At 35.2% G+C, this 16934-nt stretch overlaps 1 protein-coding gene across 11 annotated transcripts; it reads left to right on the top strand.

Annotated features, from left to right (window-relative positions):
- Positions 1-2063: 2063 nt before the first annotated feature.
- Positions 2064-13513, top strand: LOC105253401 (myc-associated zinc finger protein). 11 transcript variants are annotated; one of them, XM_025406000.1, is made up of 9 exons: positions 2798-3222; positions 5731-5933; positions 6508-6693; positions 8509-8816; positions 9181-9752; positions 9985-10296; positions 11330-11434; positions 12091-12559; positions 13281-13513. In XM_025406000.1, exons 2-9 carry the CDS (start codon positions 5834-5836, stop codon positions 13335-13337), a joined length of 2109 nt encoding a protein of 702 aa, XP_025261785.1. In that variant the 5' UTR covers positions 2798-3222; positions 5731-5833; the 3' UTR covers positions 13338-13513. The 11 variants fall into 11 exon arrangements, with proteins under 11 accessions (XP_019883709.1, XP_019883710.1, XP_025261785.1 ...); XM_025405998.1 differs by having other exon boundaries at positions 12091-12656; positions 13281-13512; XM_025405997.1 differs by having other exon boundaries at positions 12679-13445.
- The last annotated feature ends 3421 nt before the right edge of the window (positions 13514-16934 follow it).

A 16934-nucleotide genomic window follows, 5' to 3' on the forward strand; every position in this document is an offset into this window, starting at 1 on the left:
ATTTTTATTTAATATTTTTCAAGCTTAATACATCAAGTCTCAATGTTCTTACTTACGTAAGAATTCTTGAATTTACAATATATTAATATGATTGTGAAACGTGTAATTGTTAAATATTGTATTTACGCGCAATTTTTAATTTTGTTTTATACATGTGTAAGTTAAGATTGGTATTAAATAAAATTTTGTTTTGTGTCTTTATTTAAGATCATATCAAGTACTTAGACTTGAAGTTATTAATATATTTTCTCGATAAACTTTGAATATTATATATGGCGCGGCTAATAATAGATTAATAAACAAAGCTAATAATAAAAGTGATATAAACACTAGAAGAAAGCGAAAGTAACACGCATTCGTAACAATAATGATGCGAGGATTTTCGCAAAATATGAATAATAAGATTTTTTCATAATTATAAAAATCGTTACATTTTCTAAAGAGGGGCAAGCTTTATCATAAAATTGTGCTTAACATTTTTATGGAAATCTCGTCTCGTATTTTAGGAATATTATGTTTTCTCGTAGCAAATTTCATTTTTCCTCTTCTCTTTTTCCTTCTCCCTCCTCCTGCTCCTACCCTTGTTACATCGTCGTTTTAGCGGCTTTTAAGTTAAGTAGTCCCGCATTCGTGGTGCGAGAGCGGAAATTTTTCCCGCGCGAAAGAGGACGTACCATCTCCTTCTTCCGGCGTTCGATCGATCATGCGACTGCGGCCAATACTAGATACCATCATCCATCCCTCCGTCAGTTTTTTCCACCTCGCGTTTACGTAAGGAAGAGATGCGGACGCGCGCCAGCGTAAGGGAATGTCTGAACGAGGCGGGGATCAATACGTCGCCGCCGGCAGCGATCAGATGCATTCCTAAATTGTGATTCGAAGACGCGGCGGAGATGCAGGTGCCGCGTCTTTCGCCCTCTTTGAATGACTTTTGCGCTCACGCGCGCAGGGCGGCCTCCGGTTCGACGATAACGAAGCAACGGGACGAAACGCTGAAAATTAATTTCAGACCCGTGTCACGGAACGTTACACATGGTAACACCGGGTGGAATGTAAATGAAGGTTTGCCGGTTACAATACCTCGGGCTCAGTAGGGAACCAACCAAGAATGCCGACCAAGATACAGCCTGGTTCTCTGGAAACGGTCGGTTTGGTCGATTGCTTGCTTATCGGTCGTAGTATGCTTCTGATAGCAGTGCTCTTGCCTTGGATAGACTGATTCTGCGTCTATGTACATTAGTAGCGCCTTCCAAAATCGTAAAATTATATGCTACATCAGAGATGTAGACGTGTCGTTTTCGCTTGACATGTTAGTTCTAATCTGTATATGAGAATACGAGGTAAAACATCGAAGCGATTCACTCTTATTTATATTCGCTATGCCAAAATGATGACAGAATCGATCAGCAATGTAGTCTATAAGTTCAGGCCTAACGATCGATTTGTTAATGTCTGTATTAAAAACAAGCATTTCTTCTAACAATAAACTGATTTCGGAGAAAATTTATGAGATAAATATAAAAGAAGAAAGCATGGAAAATAAATCTGAATTATCCACTGTTTTCTTGTTTCCTATTTTATCTCTTTAAAGATTTTTTGCTAACTATTTCTTAGTATGTGCGCTCGCATTCTCTTTTTAAAACGTTGTACAGTTTGAGAAATAAAAGAAGAACGAGAAAAAACGTTACAGCAATATTTTCTAAGACTTATAGCAGGCTAAAATTTCTAAACCTTTCTAAAGGTTCCCCGAAAAGGGATCTGGAAGGTCTTCCCGGATCTCCCACCGTCTCTTTCAACTCTCTCTCTCTCTCTCTTACTGCCTAATTCGCCCCTGGAGTGCTCGACTGCGTAGTGAACACGTGTAGAGAGATAGACGTGCAGGGAGGCTCGACAGGGAATACGTGTGTGCGTGTGGTGGGTGTATACGTGCGAGACAGAGTCTATACGCACACGTCTATACATATGGGTCTATCGTCGCCAGCTGTTAGTGTGTAGTGAGCTGTTGGATGTATAGTGGGAGGGAAGGCAGTTGGGAACAGGCTCGACTGCTCCCCCTAATACCAGAGGATTGAATGGGCGAGGAGGGTGGTATTGGGTTCCCTCACCCCACTCCCACCACCCACACGCCGCTGCTCCCAACCCGCTCAAGCCACCCACTTCTATCCGCCTGCCACCCCGCCTGCCCACCCACTCGCCACCCGACTGCCGTCGAGGAAACAACCTGCAACCGAACCAGCATAACGTTTTCTCGAACAACGATTTCCATCCATTTCGTCTTCACCACCGGAAAGAGAACGTAAGTAAATCATAAGATCCACCAATTTCCTGTGCTCAAGACGTATATCCGTGAATCTCCGAGTGTTTCGTGTGCCCCTGTGTCGGTCGCCGTTCGTCGTGTATTCGGGTGTTCATCATCAGTATCAGTGCAGCATCAGCCACAGCACGGTGTCTTCTCTTCGCCGAGGATACGTTCCTCTCGAGATGCGTGTTGCTCCACTTCTTCCACTGTGTTGCGCGTCGAGAACGAACGATCGGGAGAAAGTGTAAAGTAGGACGGTGAGAAGGGATATGGAGAAGTAGAGCGAGCGGATAGAGCGAGGAACCGAATGCGAGAGAACGATTCTGAATGATGCCGGGCCGCTCGCAAACGAGAGCGAGAGGAGAGGCCGCCGCGGCCGCCGTATTGTGTGTATCGCGAATAGGCCGCACGCGAATACCTATCGAGAAGTGCGCGCGGCGCGGCTGTATCTGCGACGTCCGTGTGTTCGTCGCTGTTCGACGCGCACCCGTGCGACGGATAGAAAGAAAAAGAGAGAGAGAGAGAGAGAAAGAGAGAGGAGACGGCGTGTATTCCGCACTGGGAGAACATCTCTCAGCGCGGGGAACGCGCGTGTGCGCGAGGACGGCCTGTGTTCGCGCGCTTCTCCGCAATATCGTATGCGCGAATGATTATGATGCGAGTGGCTGATGGCTTTTTTTTTCACCATGTGCGTGCGCGCATACACGACAACGACGGGACCAAGACGGCTGTTGCGATGATGGCTGGCGACGACGGTTTAGCCGCGCGCCGCTTCCGTAGAAGCGGAGAGGAGAGAACGAAGCGGAAAGGAAGGGATCTTTCTCGGCCGGATGGATGGCCATGTGCGCGCGCGTGTGCGATCGCGCATGTATTTATGCGAGTACACACGCGCGAGCGCGGAGAAGATCTGCCTGGCGTCCTTGGTTAGCCGGCAATAATTTCCGGATGAATTTGAATGGCGGATTGCACGCGTGTCTTCTCTCTCTTTTTCTCCTTCGCTTCCCGATCATTCTCATTCGCCCGCTCTCTTTTTCTTTCTCCGTCCATCTACTCATCCATCTGTCTCGTACTCTCTCTCTCTCTCTCTCTCTCTCTCTCTCTCTCTCTCTCTCTCTCTCTCTCTCTCTCTCTCTCTCTCTCTCTCTCTCTCTTTCTCATCAGGACTGCGTCTCTGCCTTTATGCCGAACGATCGTGTTCTCGCCGTCGTGTCATCTCTCCCTCTCCTCCTTCTCCTTCTCTTCTCCTCACCGAACTTTCCTACTCTTTTCCTCTATACTATGACGCAGGGGTTCTCAACCGGCGCAGAAACATAAAGTTCCATCGGTATGGTTTAGGTACCCTCTACGCGCCACCATCTGTCGTTTCTAGGGGACGTGCTCTCGACCGACGGTAGAGGGGAATATTGATTTATTCTTTACAGTAACCCCTTCCATGCATTCAACCTTCTTGCTTTCCCCTCCATATCTATGTACACCGACTTGGTTTATGTGCACGCACACATGTTGCGGGGTTGCCAGTAGAGGGTTGTTCGTTTCCCCTCCCAGCTACTCGAGCGGCAATCGTGACGATCAATACATGCTCGTTCCTTCCTCATTCCGGATGCTGTCACCACCCCTGCAGAACGCGGTGCCAAATTCTTGTGCATGCATCATTCGATCGAAATCAATCGGAATTCAAAAGCAAGGCAGACGATATATAGAATAGGTAAAAATCAATAGACAGATGTTTATAATAAATCTAAAAGAAAACACATGAGAAAACAAAACTCTCTGCAGAAGGCAGTTTTCAAGAATAAAACTTGGAACACAAAGAATATGCATTGAAGAATTTCCTTTTAACAATTCTTTTGTATGGAAAAATTTCTTTTTAAACAATTCTTATTGTGATTAAATTAAATTTTAACAAAATAACAAGAATAATGTTAAAAATAAAAGGAAAAGTAAAAACATAATTTCCGAGGGATAATCATATAATGAGAAATTATTTTCAAAATTTAAAAAACTTAATAATTTAATTAAAAATCCATTTTCACTATCTCCGTGAAAAGTTACAAATTAATTTTGCTTGTATATTTATATATAGCTTAAATGTGTCGCATGACTTTAAATAAGTAGAAAAATATAGCACAGGAGAAGAGAAAGTCCTTTAAACAAAATATCTTTTACTCTGAAAAAATTATATATATAATGTTTGAAGTAAGCCTTCACCCGGGAAAAAAATGTTCCCATAACACCTCGATAATAAATGATATTTTACTTCAAACATTTTTTCTTACAGAGTAAGTCACTTAAAATCGCCGAATAACTCCTACAATTTTAATGATAAGAAAAAATGTTTGAAGTAAAAGTTATTTGTTATCGAGGGGGACGTCATGTTATCGGAAACATTTTTTCCCGAGTGAAGGCTTACTTTAAACATTTTTTCCTATCATTAAAATTGTAGGAGTTATTCGGGTGGCTGGTCTTAAGTGACTTACCTGTATATATATTATTTCCACAATATGAAATTGATTAAGATATAAAGACATATGAAAATACATAAATTAAAGATATTTAAAATATGCAATTGCACATTTTAAAAGTGTATTATTGTGCATATAGGAAAATAATAATTTGCGCGCGTGACAGGAAATTAGAAATCATTCAACTTACAATATTTTTCTTTTTTTCGTTGGAGAGAGACTGTCCATTTAGATAACATGACTCACCCTCACATTGTCTAAATCTCCCTCCATTCCTCCCTCCTTTTCTTTGTCTCTGTCTCTGTCTGTCTGTTTGTCTCTCTCTCTCTCTCTCTCTCTCTCTCTCCCTCTCTCTCTCTCTTTCTCTCTCTCTCTCTCGCTCTATTTCAAATCTAATCTCATAGTGTCCCAGAAAAGTCGTTAGCGTGTCTGTTATGAACTTTTGCACACTATTCTCATTCTCCGCTATGTTTATCCCATACGTTTACATTTTACGAAATACACCTCTGAGAATTTGAACGCATTTATTCTCTATTTGTTGTGGTATAAGCACGCACAAGGGAATACACTCACACAGTTATATCGTCGATAGAGCAAAACTTTTACATTATCGTATTTTCATTTAGTCGATTGATTAAACGCGTATAACGCTGATCGTAAATAAGAATAAAAAAATAATTATAAATATAAAATTATAATATATTTTATTGACGATTGCATTTATTAATTAGTAAGATCTGTTAACTCTGTAATCTTAAAATTTCATAATACTATGTATATGATATAATACATGGTATTAATATTATTAATAATTTTTGTTGCTTTTATTTTGAAATAAGCATTCATGCAAATACATGATGTTTCTGGGATCACAAACTTATAAGGAACTTTTAACATATATAAACTCTTAACTCAATATATATATAACTATGTCGAAAATAGAACAGAAAACTTTTCTTTCAAGTTTAGGTCTTAGACGGCTCAACACGCAGGTAGACGAATTGCTTGGGGACACAACATAAAAGGAAAAGATTTATTATTTCTGTGTAAGTGACCATTAAGGGCCTGCAAAATGGAGGGGAGTGGCACCGGAATTGGCAGGCTTGATTCTTATGAAGATATGTTTAAGGAAATCACTAGGAAACTTTACGGGGAAGATCCTGATCATAGAAGTAAGTTAAAGTTTCTTAAAAAATTTAAGAATAAATTAAAGATAAAAATTATTGCGTTTTACATTACGCTGGATATTTATTTCAAAATTATCAATTGCTAATTATATTTATTAATAAAATTATCTCAATAATATTATAATTTATAATAGCAATTATATTATATTATTATTATGTAATTATAAATTATTACAACAAATATCTTTTCCTACGTGACACACATACATCATTGGAATGCAGTTACAATTATACGCGTGTAAAATCTCAATGCAATTTATCGTTTAAAACTATCATTTAAAATTAAATTTTGATATTATTATTTGATTGATTGTTCAACATTAATTATATGAATCACAGGCAATCAAGATAATTTCATTTATATAACAATTTGTTTAAATGTTTAAAATTGCATTCACATTCTCAATGTTGAAAATTAAATTAATATCTCGATCGATATTATATAATATAACAGTTTAACGAGCGCTTTGTTGTATAAAAGAGTGATGTACTTTTATATTTTTTACCTTTTTTGAATGCAAAGAGCTCAATGCTATTTATCACAATTTCGTTTATATAGCTTCGAGCGTGCAAAACGAATTCGAAGCGTCAGTTTCATACAAAAACGATGAAGATACGGGAAATGGTACAGACGGTAGTGACGATGGAAACTGGACGTACGACGAGGAACCTCTAAAAGGCACTGATGGTAGTCGAATCGCTGCTTATCATGCTGGAAAAGTTATATGGCGATGTGACGAATGCGGTAAATATCATAGATGTATAATATATAGACCGCGCTTTCCTACTCTTTGTTTCAGCAACATGAAATTTTAGAGAGAACTTTTTTTTATGGTAATTTCTTCTTTGCCTAACGACGCGTGGTGGGGGAAAGAAATCGATCAAGACATATGTCAAATGCAATGGCCATATTAAATTTTTGCCCCACTCTTGTTATTGATAGACAGAGAAACTAACACCATAAACGCATGTTGTTTCTTTCTAAAATTTGTTTAACTTTCTAGCCAAACGTGAAGTCTATGTATTATACGTCTATGGCAAATATACATGATATGCACCATAAAGTAAGAGTCTTACTTTATGATATGCACTTAATGTGTACTTTTGCAACAATATTCAGCGAATGCATCTGAATATATTGTTATGTCTAAAATAACGTTCTATAAACCTTTCTAAAAAATTTTTTTTTGCAAAGCTAACTTGTTTACAATCTCCATAAGCTTAAAGGTCTTGATCGATGGGGCACTCAGAGTACAGTCGAGTAATTTTCTATCCAACGATGTAAAAAGTTTAACTGATACAAGATAAAAATAAGTTGATTAGTAAGGGTAGATAGCGAGAAAAATCCCCTTGCTAATTACCGATCGTAGCGTTTTGAACAATGATGTTATACGGCTATATATCATAGTTCTCGTATTTTTCCAGGAAACCATTTGTAATTGTCCATATTATTAAGCAATATGAATACATATTTTAATTAGAAATTTTTATAATATTCCGAATCCAACAACTACAATCTCTTTGTTACGATTGTATAACAAGGCTCAGTTCATTACGCACGCGGAAAAATATAAAATAAAATGCTTATACACAATGTTTCAGAAATCGCGTCAGTGATTCGCACTATAAATCTTGAAAATTTTTAAGTCAATTTAAATACAAAATTATATATTTTGTCACATGCTACGTAATCGATTAATATATTCTTTAAAATTTATACGGGATAAATATTTAAAGTATATAATCATCTTTTCCTTTATAACTTTATTATGTCAAATATTCCAATAATTTGTACATCAGCAATTTGATATATAATCTGGAATGACCTATATATGAGTCACGATATTTCACACTTCGGAATAAGCACAGACATATAAATAGACGCGCGCATATTTTTTCGATTTTTCAGGTAGATAGATTAGATATAATTTCTGGTAGATAGATTAGATATAATTAGATATAATTTCTTATTTTTCTCTTTTCTATGTTATTTTTTAAAATTTTAGTATTCTTCTTCTTTTTTACCATTTTTTCCTCTTTTTTTCACTTAATGCTTTACAAAAAACGATTTTTGGCGTGACTGAAATATCAATCAAAGTATATCAAATCCTATCAGAACACTTTCGCGCGTTTGGTAGTTTATGGTAGAGGCTAACTGTTTTGCTATCCAGTTAGTTGATACTATGCTATACCAAGTAATGAAGCAGGATACATGTTATATACCAGAATAAGTTCCGCCTCTACCAATAACAATCCTTTGGTACATGTATCAAACTACCGCCTAAAAATGAAGTTATTTTAATATTTTTCGAGAATGGTAATATTGTTCTTTTTTTTACTTAAATAGATGCCTTTCTCTTTTTTCTCCTCACAATACTTTCTCTTTGAATAGATCCCATTCTTCGTCTTTGTAAAGTGTTATTTATTACGCTTTGCTTTGTTTTTGTTCGGATATAAGATTCTTTACTGAATAATTGTTAGAATTTTACAACTTTGCCAGGTAGTTTGTCACAAAGATACATTTCGGAATTTAACGTTATTGATTTATTTATATTCATAGGCGATGTTATGGGAGGTAGTCCGCGTGAGCTTGCTGAACATTTTATGGAACTTCATTCTTCAAGAATCCTACCTGATAACAGTAGAAACAGGCACCATTCGCCACGCAAGGATTATCTGCAAACAGAGCTTAAAATCGAAGACGTGGTTATGTATTTAGAGAGACTCCGTGAACGCGCCGAACGGGCAGCACCTCCCTCTAGAAGGACCCAAGAAACACAAACCGTACCTGCGGCTTTACTGCCAGTTACTTCGAGCTTTCTCCTGCAAGAACTGCCATCCGTTCCCGCGCCGCAGCATCTGCAACAGGTACTCGAAATAAATATATTTCAAACTCTCTCTCTCTCTCTCTCTCTCTCTCTCTCTCTCTCTCTCTCTCTCTCTCTCTTTTATAGATATATAAAATTAAATTTATTTTTGAGAATTAAAACGTTTACAATAGTTTTATTTAAACTTATAATAATTGTTTGATATAATTTAAAAAATAATGCCATTGATTTGATATATACAATAATAATAGAATAAAAATTATATTACGAATTTATATAAATATTTAAAAAAATTGAAGAGACGATAATGATTGTTCACACGTAGATATGTGTTTTTAATTTATTATTTTTAATTTACGTTCATTGTTAAGTTTAAAATAAAACAGCGTATATTATCATCACAGAATACAGCTACGATGACTACTTCGGCCGCAGCCTCCGTGAGTGGTAAACGATATACCTGTCCATACTGTCCTTACGGCACTGACAGACGCGATCTCTACACGCGACACGAGAACATCCATCGCGAGGAGAAGCCGTTTCACTGCTACATGTGCTTCAAGCCCTTCAATCGCGCCGACCATGTAAAGAAGCATTTCATGAGAATGCATCGCGATCAAACCTACGACGTCTCGAAAATACGAAGACCGGTGGGAACAAGCGCATCGAAGCCGTTGCAACAGGACACAGCGACAACGCCAACGGCGGCCAATGCGAGCACCCAACCGCAACCGCAGCAGCAACACATGAACTGCCAAGCTACTTTCGCTAGCAACAAGGGTTATCAGTTACAGCCGAATGTTGCTACATCGGGCACTGGCACTATTGGTATTTATCAAACAACGACCATGCCCGCCCCGGGAGGAATCATGCAACCCGACGTGAATAATTGCAATACAGGCAGACGCGTACAAAATGGTGGATGCAATAGCAAAAGTCACCTTAAAGGTGGTTCCAAAAGCGCGCAGGAACGAAGGTGCTCTTCTCAATTTGTTTTTGTCACATCTTGATTGTGACTTTCCATATATATATTTCTTCTTTTGATTAAAATCAAATTTTCCTCTAGTGTATAAAGCCAATTTCTGTGATAATTTCTGTTAGCTATTATCAAGTTATTAGTTATCAAGTTAATTAATAATATGCTATGATTAATATATTAGTACGCGTTGTTATGACACTTTTATAAATCGTAATTCGTAATTTTTAAGGTACTCCTGCTTGTACTGTCCATGGAGCGGTGTTGATAATTGGTGTTTGAAACGACATTTGAACACCCACACGAAGCCCTTTGCATGTAGTTTGTGTGAGTACAAAGCAGCACGCGCCGAACGGCTTTCGACGCACGTGCTCAAGGTACATAATAGGAGGCAATGCTCGAGATGCTCGTTTCTTGGCGAAGACGCGGCGCAATTGCAGATACATCAGCTGCATGTTCATCGCGTTAGCAGTGCGAGTGCACCGTCGACATCGACGGCTCAAACAGCACCGCCGCCGAGCAATCGTCATCCGCAACCTCTACAGTAAGATTACAGTAACGTTATCTAGTAAAGTCTGATAAATCCCGCCGCAATTTTAATCGAAAAAATAAATATTAATCTTATTAATTTTAATATGGGATTTTATCATACATTCTAGAAATTATACATTCTAAATTAAAATAGAAAAAAATAAAAGTCTTGAAATAATTTTTAGCTAGAAAATATATTAGTTATTGAAATCGATAAAACTATAGATATATTAGATTGGGAGAATTTTACGATGACAAAGACTAATGCGGGTTTAAGAGCATATTAGTTTCAAACTAATTTTAAATTATTGATAATAGATAACATTCATAATATTCGATCTACATGCATTGTTATTAAAAAAAATAATATTGCGTGCAAAAATGAAATGTTTGATTGTTACTGACTAATTTAACAACATATAATTACATATTTTACAAAAAGCATTGTATAATTAGTAAAACCTAGTTTTTTTCATTCAGTTAAAGTTTAAAAGCATCATTAACAAGTTTAATCAGTGCTAAATAATGGCTATTCACGTTATATGATAAATTCAAGGTATCAAAATATTGATTCAGATCGTGGTTAATTATTTACGTCTAAAGAGCGAATTTTAATTAAAATCGTAAAATATAAAACTGTCGATAAAACTCACCAGTTTGAATTTAAGATGTAATTAACTAACATAATATATGTAAAGTAAAATGTTATGCCTTAAATCGTATCGCTTTATGTCTTTGCTTTATTATATTCTAAAACAAATTCATAGAGTAAAATAAAAAAAAATTAGATTTAAATATCTAGATATTTTAATTTTAAAGAGATTTAAATATATAGATATTTTTCTTTTTCCGTTTTATCCCTATAAAACAGGAAATATTAAATCTTTTGAATACGAATAAACACATTTCATATAACTTTGTGCGATAAAACTGTTCACGAACTTCTAAACTCAATCTTTTCGCAGAAGTTCGGAGGATCTTCGTTCTCTCGCTCTCGCTGACAAATAATTTACGCGATCATTTATTGCTCATTATTGAATTTATAGTCCCGTGGGAGGAGGACGACCACCACCTGGGCCACCAGTTTTTCCAGCACCAGCTCCAGCAATCGCACCTGCTACCACTGTAATACCACCGAGCACCATACTCGGGTAAGCTTCATGACATTTACCACTGTTGCACGTGATACTCGGCTTACGTTTGTTTATTCAATTAATTGCCGCATTCTGTTGCGTTTCTCCTTTCTTTGGTTACCATTAATTGTACAATGAATGCCGTATGACGTTAAGCGGCAAACTGTTTTGTATTTTATGTTCGTTCATCCGGCTAATGTTGGCGCGCTCGACGACGGGTTACAGATCTGTTATTAACTTTTCGCATCCGATCGTTGGCTTCGATCATCAATTCGCTATTATACGGACGATTCATGAAGAGTTTGATGATAATCTTTTTTCGTCGCGAAATCAACATATCGATCGTAATCCGTCGATGCATCTGACGATTCGTCATCTCGCCTGTCACTACCCACTCCTCCTCCTGTTTTATGTTACGTTCTCGCGTCATTTTTTGAATTATTTTTTGTTGAAAACGAGACCTCTCGACTTCTGTCACCATATATGCACGCTTCGTTTGCTTTCGGTGTCGTAGGCTGCGCGGACGACGTTTACCCCGTCGTTGTTACTAGATGTGTATCTTTGTCTGGTTACACAATTTTATTTCTCTTACGTCGTGCTACGACAAACGCTCGTACGTTGGTAGAAAAAATGACGCGAACGTAACTTATGGAACAGTGCCGCGGTGGTTGCAGCCACGAGATGGTAAAGTCCCCTGCAACCGCAGCAACCATGGCATATCCCACGGAGGAGGAGAACCGGTCGCACCGTCGCATAGCCGGCATCAATGGCGACGACGACGACGGCAACAACGATGACGACGACGATGACGACGTCGTCCGAGGCAACGGTAACCGTGAGGCACGCAATCGTGACCTCGACGCGCGTCGCGTCTGCGGTTTCAAGAATGATAAGAACGATTTTGTATCGTGTCTGAGCGATCAAAGTAACGGGAGTAGTAAATATGATATTATCGACACGTCTAACAGTGATTTTATATATAGTTACCAGATAATGGCGAGCGCAAATCAGTTACCAGATAGTGCCGAGGTCCGACTTTCGGAACCGTGCCATTCACGAGATCCCGTGTGTAGACAGGACGAGAAGGAAAATCAGCAAAGGCCGAGCGAGAGGCGATCTAGGAAGCAGAGTCAACCGAGACAGGTAAAATGGCATTGGGATTCTCGGTGCAATCTAATACCTGCGTTAGGTTTACAAGATCTGACAAACGTCGAGCCGAACAAGAGACAAGATATTAATGGTAAGATTCAAATGATCTCTAGATCTCGTCAACAAAAATCAATAAGACAAAGAATGTTCAAGTGTCATTTATGCCGAAAATATGCGCCGACCCAAGGAATGAGTCGCCGCTCGTATCACAACAAAGCTTCGTTAATACTTCACATGTTATGGCGACATAAACGACGATCTTGCTATGACAAGAATCGCACATCAACAATCAATTTATCATCGACTGTCTCCTCGATCACACTCAAGGCCACGTTTTTCACCAACCCGAATTATAGATATCATAGATAACAGCAATGGAGGCTGGGAGTGGCTAAGAACGTAAATTGTTATTATTAGAATCAAATTTTTCGAAGGAATTGTAATCTTTTTTAAAGAAACTCTAGTCGAGGAACTTTTAATATATGTACAATTTGAGTTTTGATATATCTCTGTTGTACTTTTGTACTTTACTGATTCTTTCCTCGTTGAATTTCATGATTAAATTAGCTTCTTTTTCGTTGTAAAAAGTACCTTGATTTATTGCGAAAATAAACTTCGTACTCACACAAGATATCTATGTCAGTAATATAATATGTTTGTATGTTTGTAAAAGAGAAAATTATAAGATATATTTGATCTCTCGATTTTCTCATAGCACATTATGCCGGAAATAAGCGCCCGTTCGAGGAGTGAACTTCGCATCAACGATTAGTTTGTCATCGACCACACTTGAGGCTATGTTTTTCCTCAAACTGAATTACAGAGTAGGTAACAGCAAAGAAGTCTGGGTGAGCTAAGTATGTAAATTGTTATTATTATAGAGTCAAATTTTTTTAATTGTTCTTTTTCAAAGAACTCTAGTCTAGATGAGCTGTTAATTTTGATATAGCTTTTCTAAACTATTTATAAGTATTTTATTTTCTTAATATAATAATGTTTTATTTTCTTCTCGTTGATTTCATCATTAAATCAACGTTTTCCTCATTACAAAAATATCTTAATTTATCACAGAAATAAACTTCGCATACTCACACAAGCTATCTATGTAACGTAATAGTTGTGTGTGTCTATAAAAGAAAAAATTATAAATATGTATAGTATTTTCGTTTTAGTATTTCTGTAAGAAAAATTCTTTTCTATTATAAATTTTTTAAAATATTTGAATATTTTATTAGTTATCTTCTTTCATTGAACGATCAGAATATAATTTTCTGAAATATGTAAATTTTATACGTTATTGTCGGGGATGTTTCCCGAAATATGAAGTGATTGCTCTACAAAGAAATTGTTTGCTATATTCTAGAAGCGCGAAAGAGAGCGAAAAAGGGACGTGATATAAATAAAATTAATGTGATTCGAATCTGTATAATTGAAAGTATTTTAACGTAACATATGTAAGAGATATGTAAATACATTTTTCGCCATGATAATCTCGATCGCTTTATGTAAGATATTCGAATTGAATGTGGATGTTATATAAATGACATGTCTTTGTCATACGAGAGCCCGATCACTCAAACGAGAGATGATTTTTAGATAACATTAAATAAATAATATAAAATGTAGGTTTTGAGATGATTGATTTGATAATCGATGTTCTATAAATTTATCTTTGACTATCTGTACTATGCGTACACTTTTTTCTGTCTTAGACTAATGATGAAGCATCATCATTTGAAATGCAATTCTGTATTACGATTAAGCAACATACTACTTCCGTATTTGGCTACATAGCCATAATTTTTATAAAATTACAATTTAATATAAAGCGTTTATATACAAAAGCATTATCTTGTTTACGTTATTACAATGAAATATGTCTATTATATATGAAGTGAATAAAGAAAAAAATTTGCTGAGATGGAATTCATGAATCTTTTAATTTCTTGTTTCCATATCTTTCTCCGCAATATAACCAATTTTTTAACTATTTCTCGTATATACATTACATTTCTTTTCTTGATTTATGAAATGAACTAAACTAATTGTATATTTTTATTCTTAATTAGTACAATAAAGATGCGGTAAAATAATAACATGGAAAACAATTTTTATTTCTTATGAAATTTCTATGAAAAATAATTTTATAAAAGAGAATTTAAATTATTAGTTGTAGGTATTGAAAAAATATTCTTTCATCGAGGGAAATTATATATCGAATGTCGGTACTCTCTAGTACGCATATGTGAACACGTAATTTAAGATGGAACCAGTGGTTGTCGCCACAGTTTCTAATCGATTGTTGCTATTGATACGATATATAATAGCTTATAATTGGATATCTGCTTATATAATTTAATTATATGTTAATTGATATATGTTTAAATATATATATATTTAATGTATGTAATAATATTTTACCATAATGAACAAATAAAAATGTTCATAAAACACAATATATAAAACACAAATTTTTCATATTAAACATCTCATGTGAAATAAATTTATAATTTTTATCATGTAAAATATTTATTATCTAAATTATTTAATTTAAATGTTTATAAGCCATTTTTTCATTTTAATATATATATATATATATATATATATATATATATATAATATATGTGTATATATATGTATGATATTATTTATCGTTCTCATTTTATTGTAATTTTCACCGTACTAACCAACGTAAAAACAATGCAACAAGAGCTGCAAAGCAAACATTGCAGAATTATTGCAATGAAATATGATATTAATGAATATTGTAATAACTTCAATAATAAAGACATAGAATATTATTTAATGAATAGTAAATTTTGAAAAAATATATTATATCAAGCGTTTTATGCATGAGAACATTATTATATGGAAACTAGGCTATTTTTTATTTTGTTTGTTTATATCATTATCTATTGGGAAATTTATTTAATCCCTTTTTACATCACATAATAAGCAATTATTTTTTATAACAAAAATTTTGCTGATTGAATATTTCTTCGTTATTCAATAACGTAAATCTTTGAGGACAGTCTGATGTCAATAATCAATATTTGAAATCTAAGATCGTTCGATGTAGTATATTCCTTGTTCTTCGCTACGAGAAATATTACTCTGAAATTATCAACAAACTTTGACAAACCAATTTCAATTCATCAGTCAACATAGTACAACAACTATGATGCGCTGTGCATACATGACAACTTGCATTGCGAATAAACTGTGAGAGGTCTTGGAAATATAACCATCAATTATCTGGAAATATAACCATCATAGATTTAGTTATTGATAAAAATTATTAGCCTGCGACAAATGCGATTAATGACATATGGAATCTGATTTTTTGAGATTTTTTAAAGATTTCTAAAAATTTTTCAACTATGTATTTTAGAAATGTATGTATTTTTAAAGCTTGCATTTTGATGAGTTATATATGATTAAAAATAATTGTATATTTTACACATTCTCTATACTGTTTACTTCTATTTTTTATTTTGCTCTTGCATTTTAAATTCTTTTGAAATTTTATATATAATAAAGAAGTTTTAATTATAAAATATATACGTATGTTTTCAAACTTTACGTATTAATGATGTTGCATTGTTACATTCTCAAAATTTTATATATATATATATATATATATATATATATATATATATATATATAAAATGAAGTTTGTGTCAATCTGTGACGTTAATTAGTAATGAAAGCAACCAAAAGCAACTGATCAACTTTCATCCTCAAGATGCATTCGGTATCTGAAGACTCAATAAAGATCGATAACCAAGATGAAGTTATGACGAAGGATCAACCGCGGGACGAGAAAAAACCAGCTTTGACGAGCAAAACTTCATGTCGACATGGTGGAAATCGTGTTCTGCCAACCTGGGCACGAAGCGAGTTAATCGCTACAGAAAATCAGGTTAGAAAAGTCACGTAAGCTCCCGTTTTGCTTCGGATAACACACACAAATATTCATAATCATTCGTTTTACATGAGAGCTTTGAACGATTCGCGAAAATACACGATCGATAGATGTGTTATTTAGTAACTTTACTTTCGCACGAGTTTTGGTGTATATATTAATTAACTCTTGTAAACTTAAAAGGATAATCACACAAATATATTTACATATTCGTAATTTTTCAGACATATATTCCATAAGAAAATACAGTTTTATCATATAACTAATCATGCTGGTGAATCATTTATATTGATTATTTATATTGATGCTGGTGAATCATTTATATTGATTATTTATATTGATTAAATTATATTTTTAAGAAGTACATATTTATAATTTATACCTATGATAATTATTATCTCGAATATATTTTTATAAACTCTGATTTATATTTATACTTATAAT

This window comes from Camponotus floridanus, unplaced genomic scaffold (genome assembly GCF_003227725.1).
Source record: "Camponotus floridanus strain SB8 unplaced genomic scaffold, Cflo_v7.5 scaffold13, whole genome shotgun sequence".
Classification (NCBI taxonomy): domain Eukaryota; kingdom Metazoa; phylum Arthropoda; class Insecta; order Hymenoptera; family Formicidae; genus Camponotus; species Camponotus floridanus.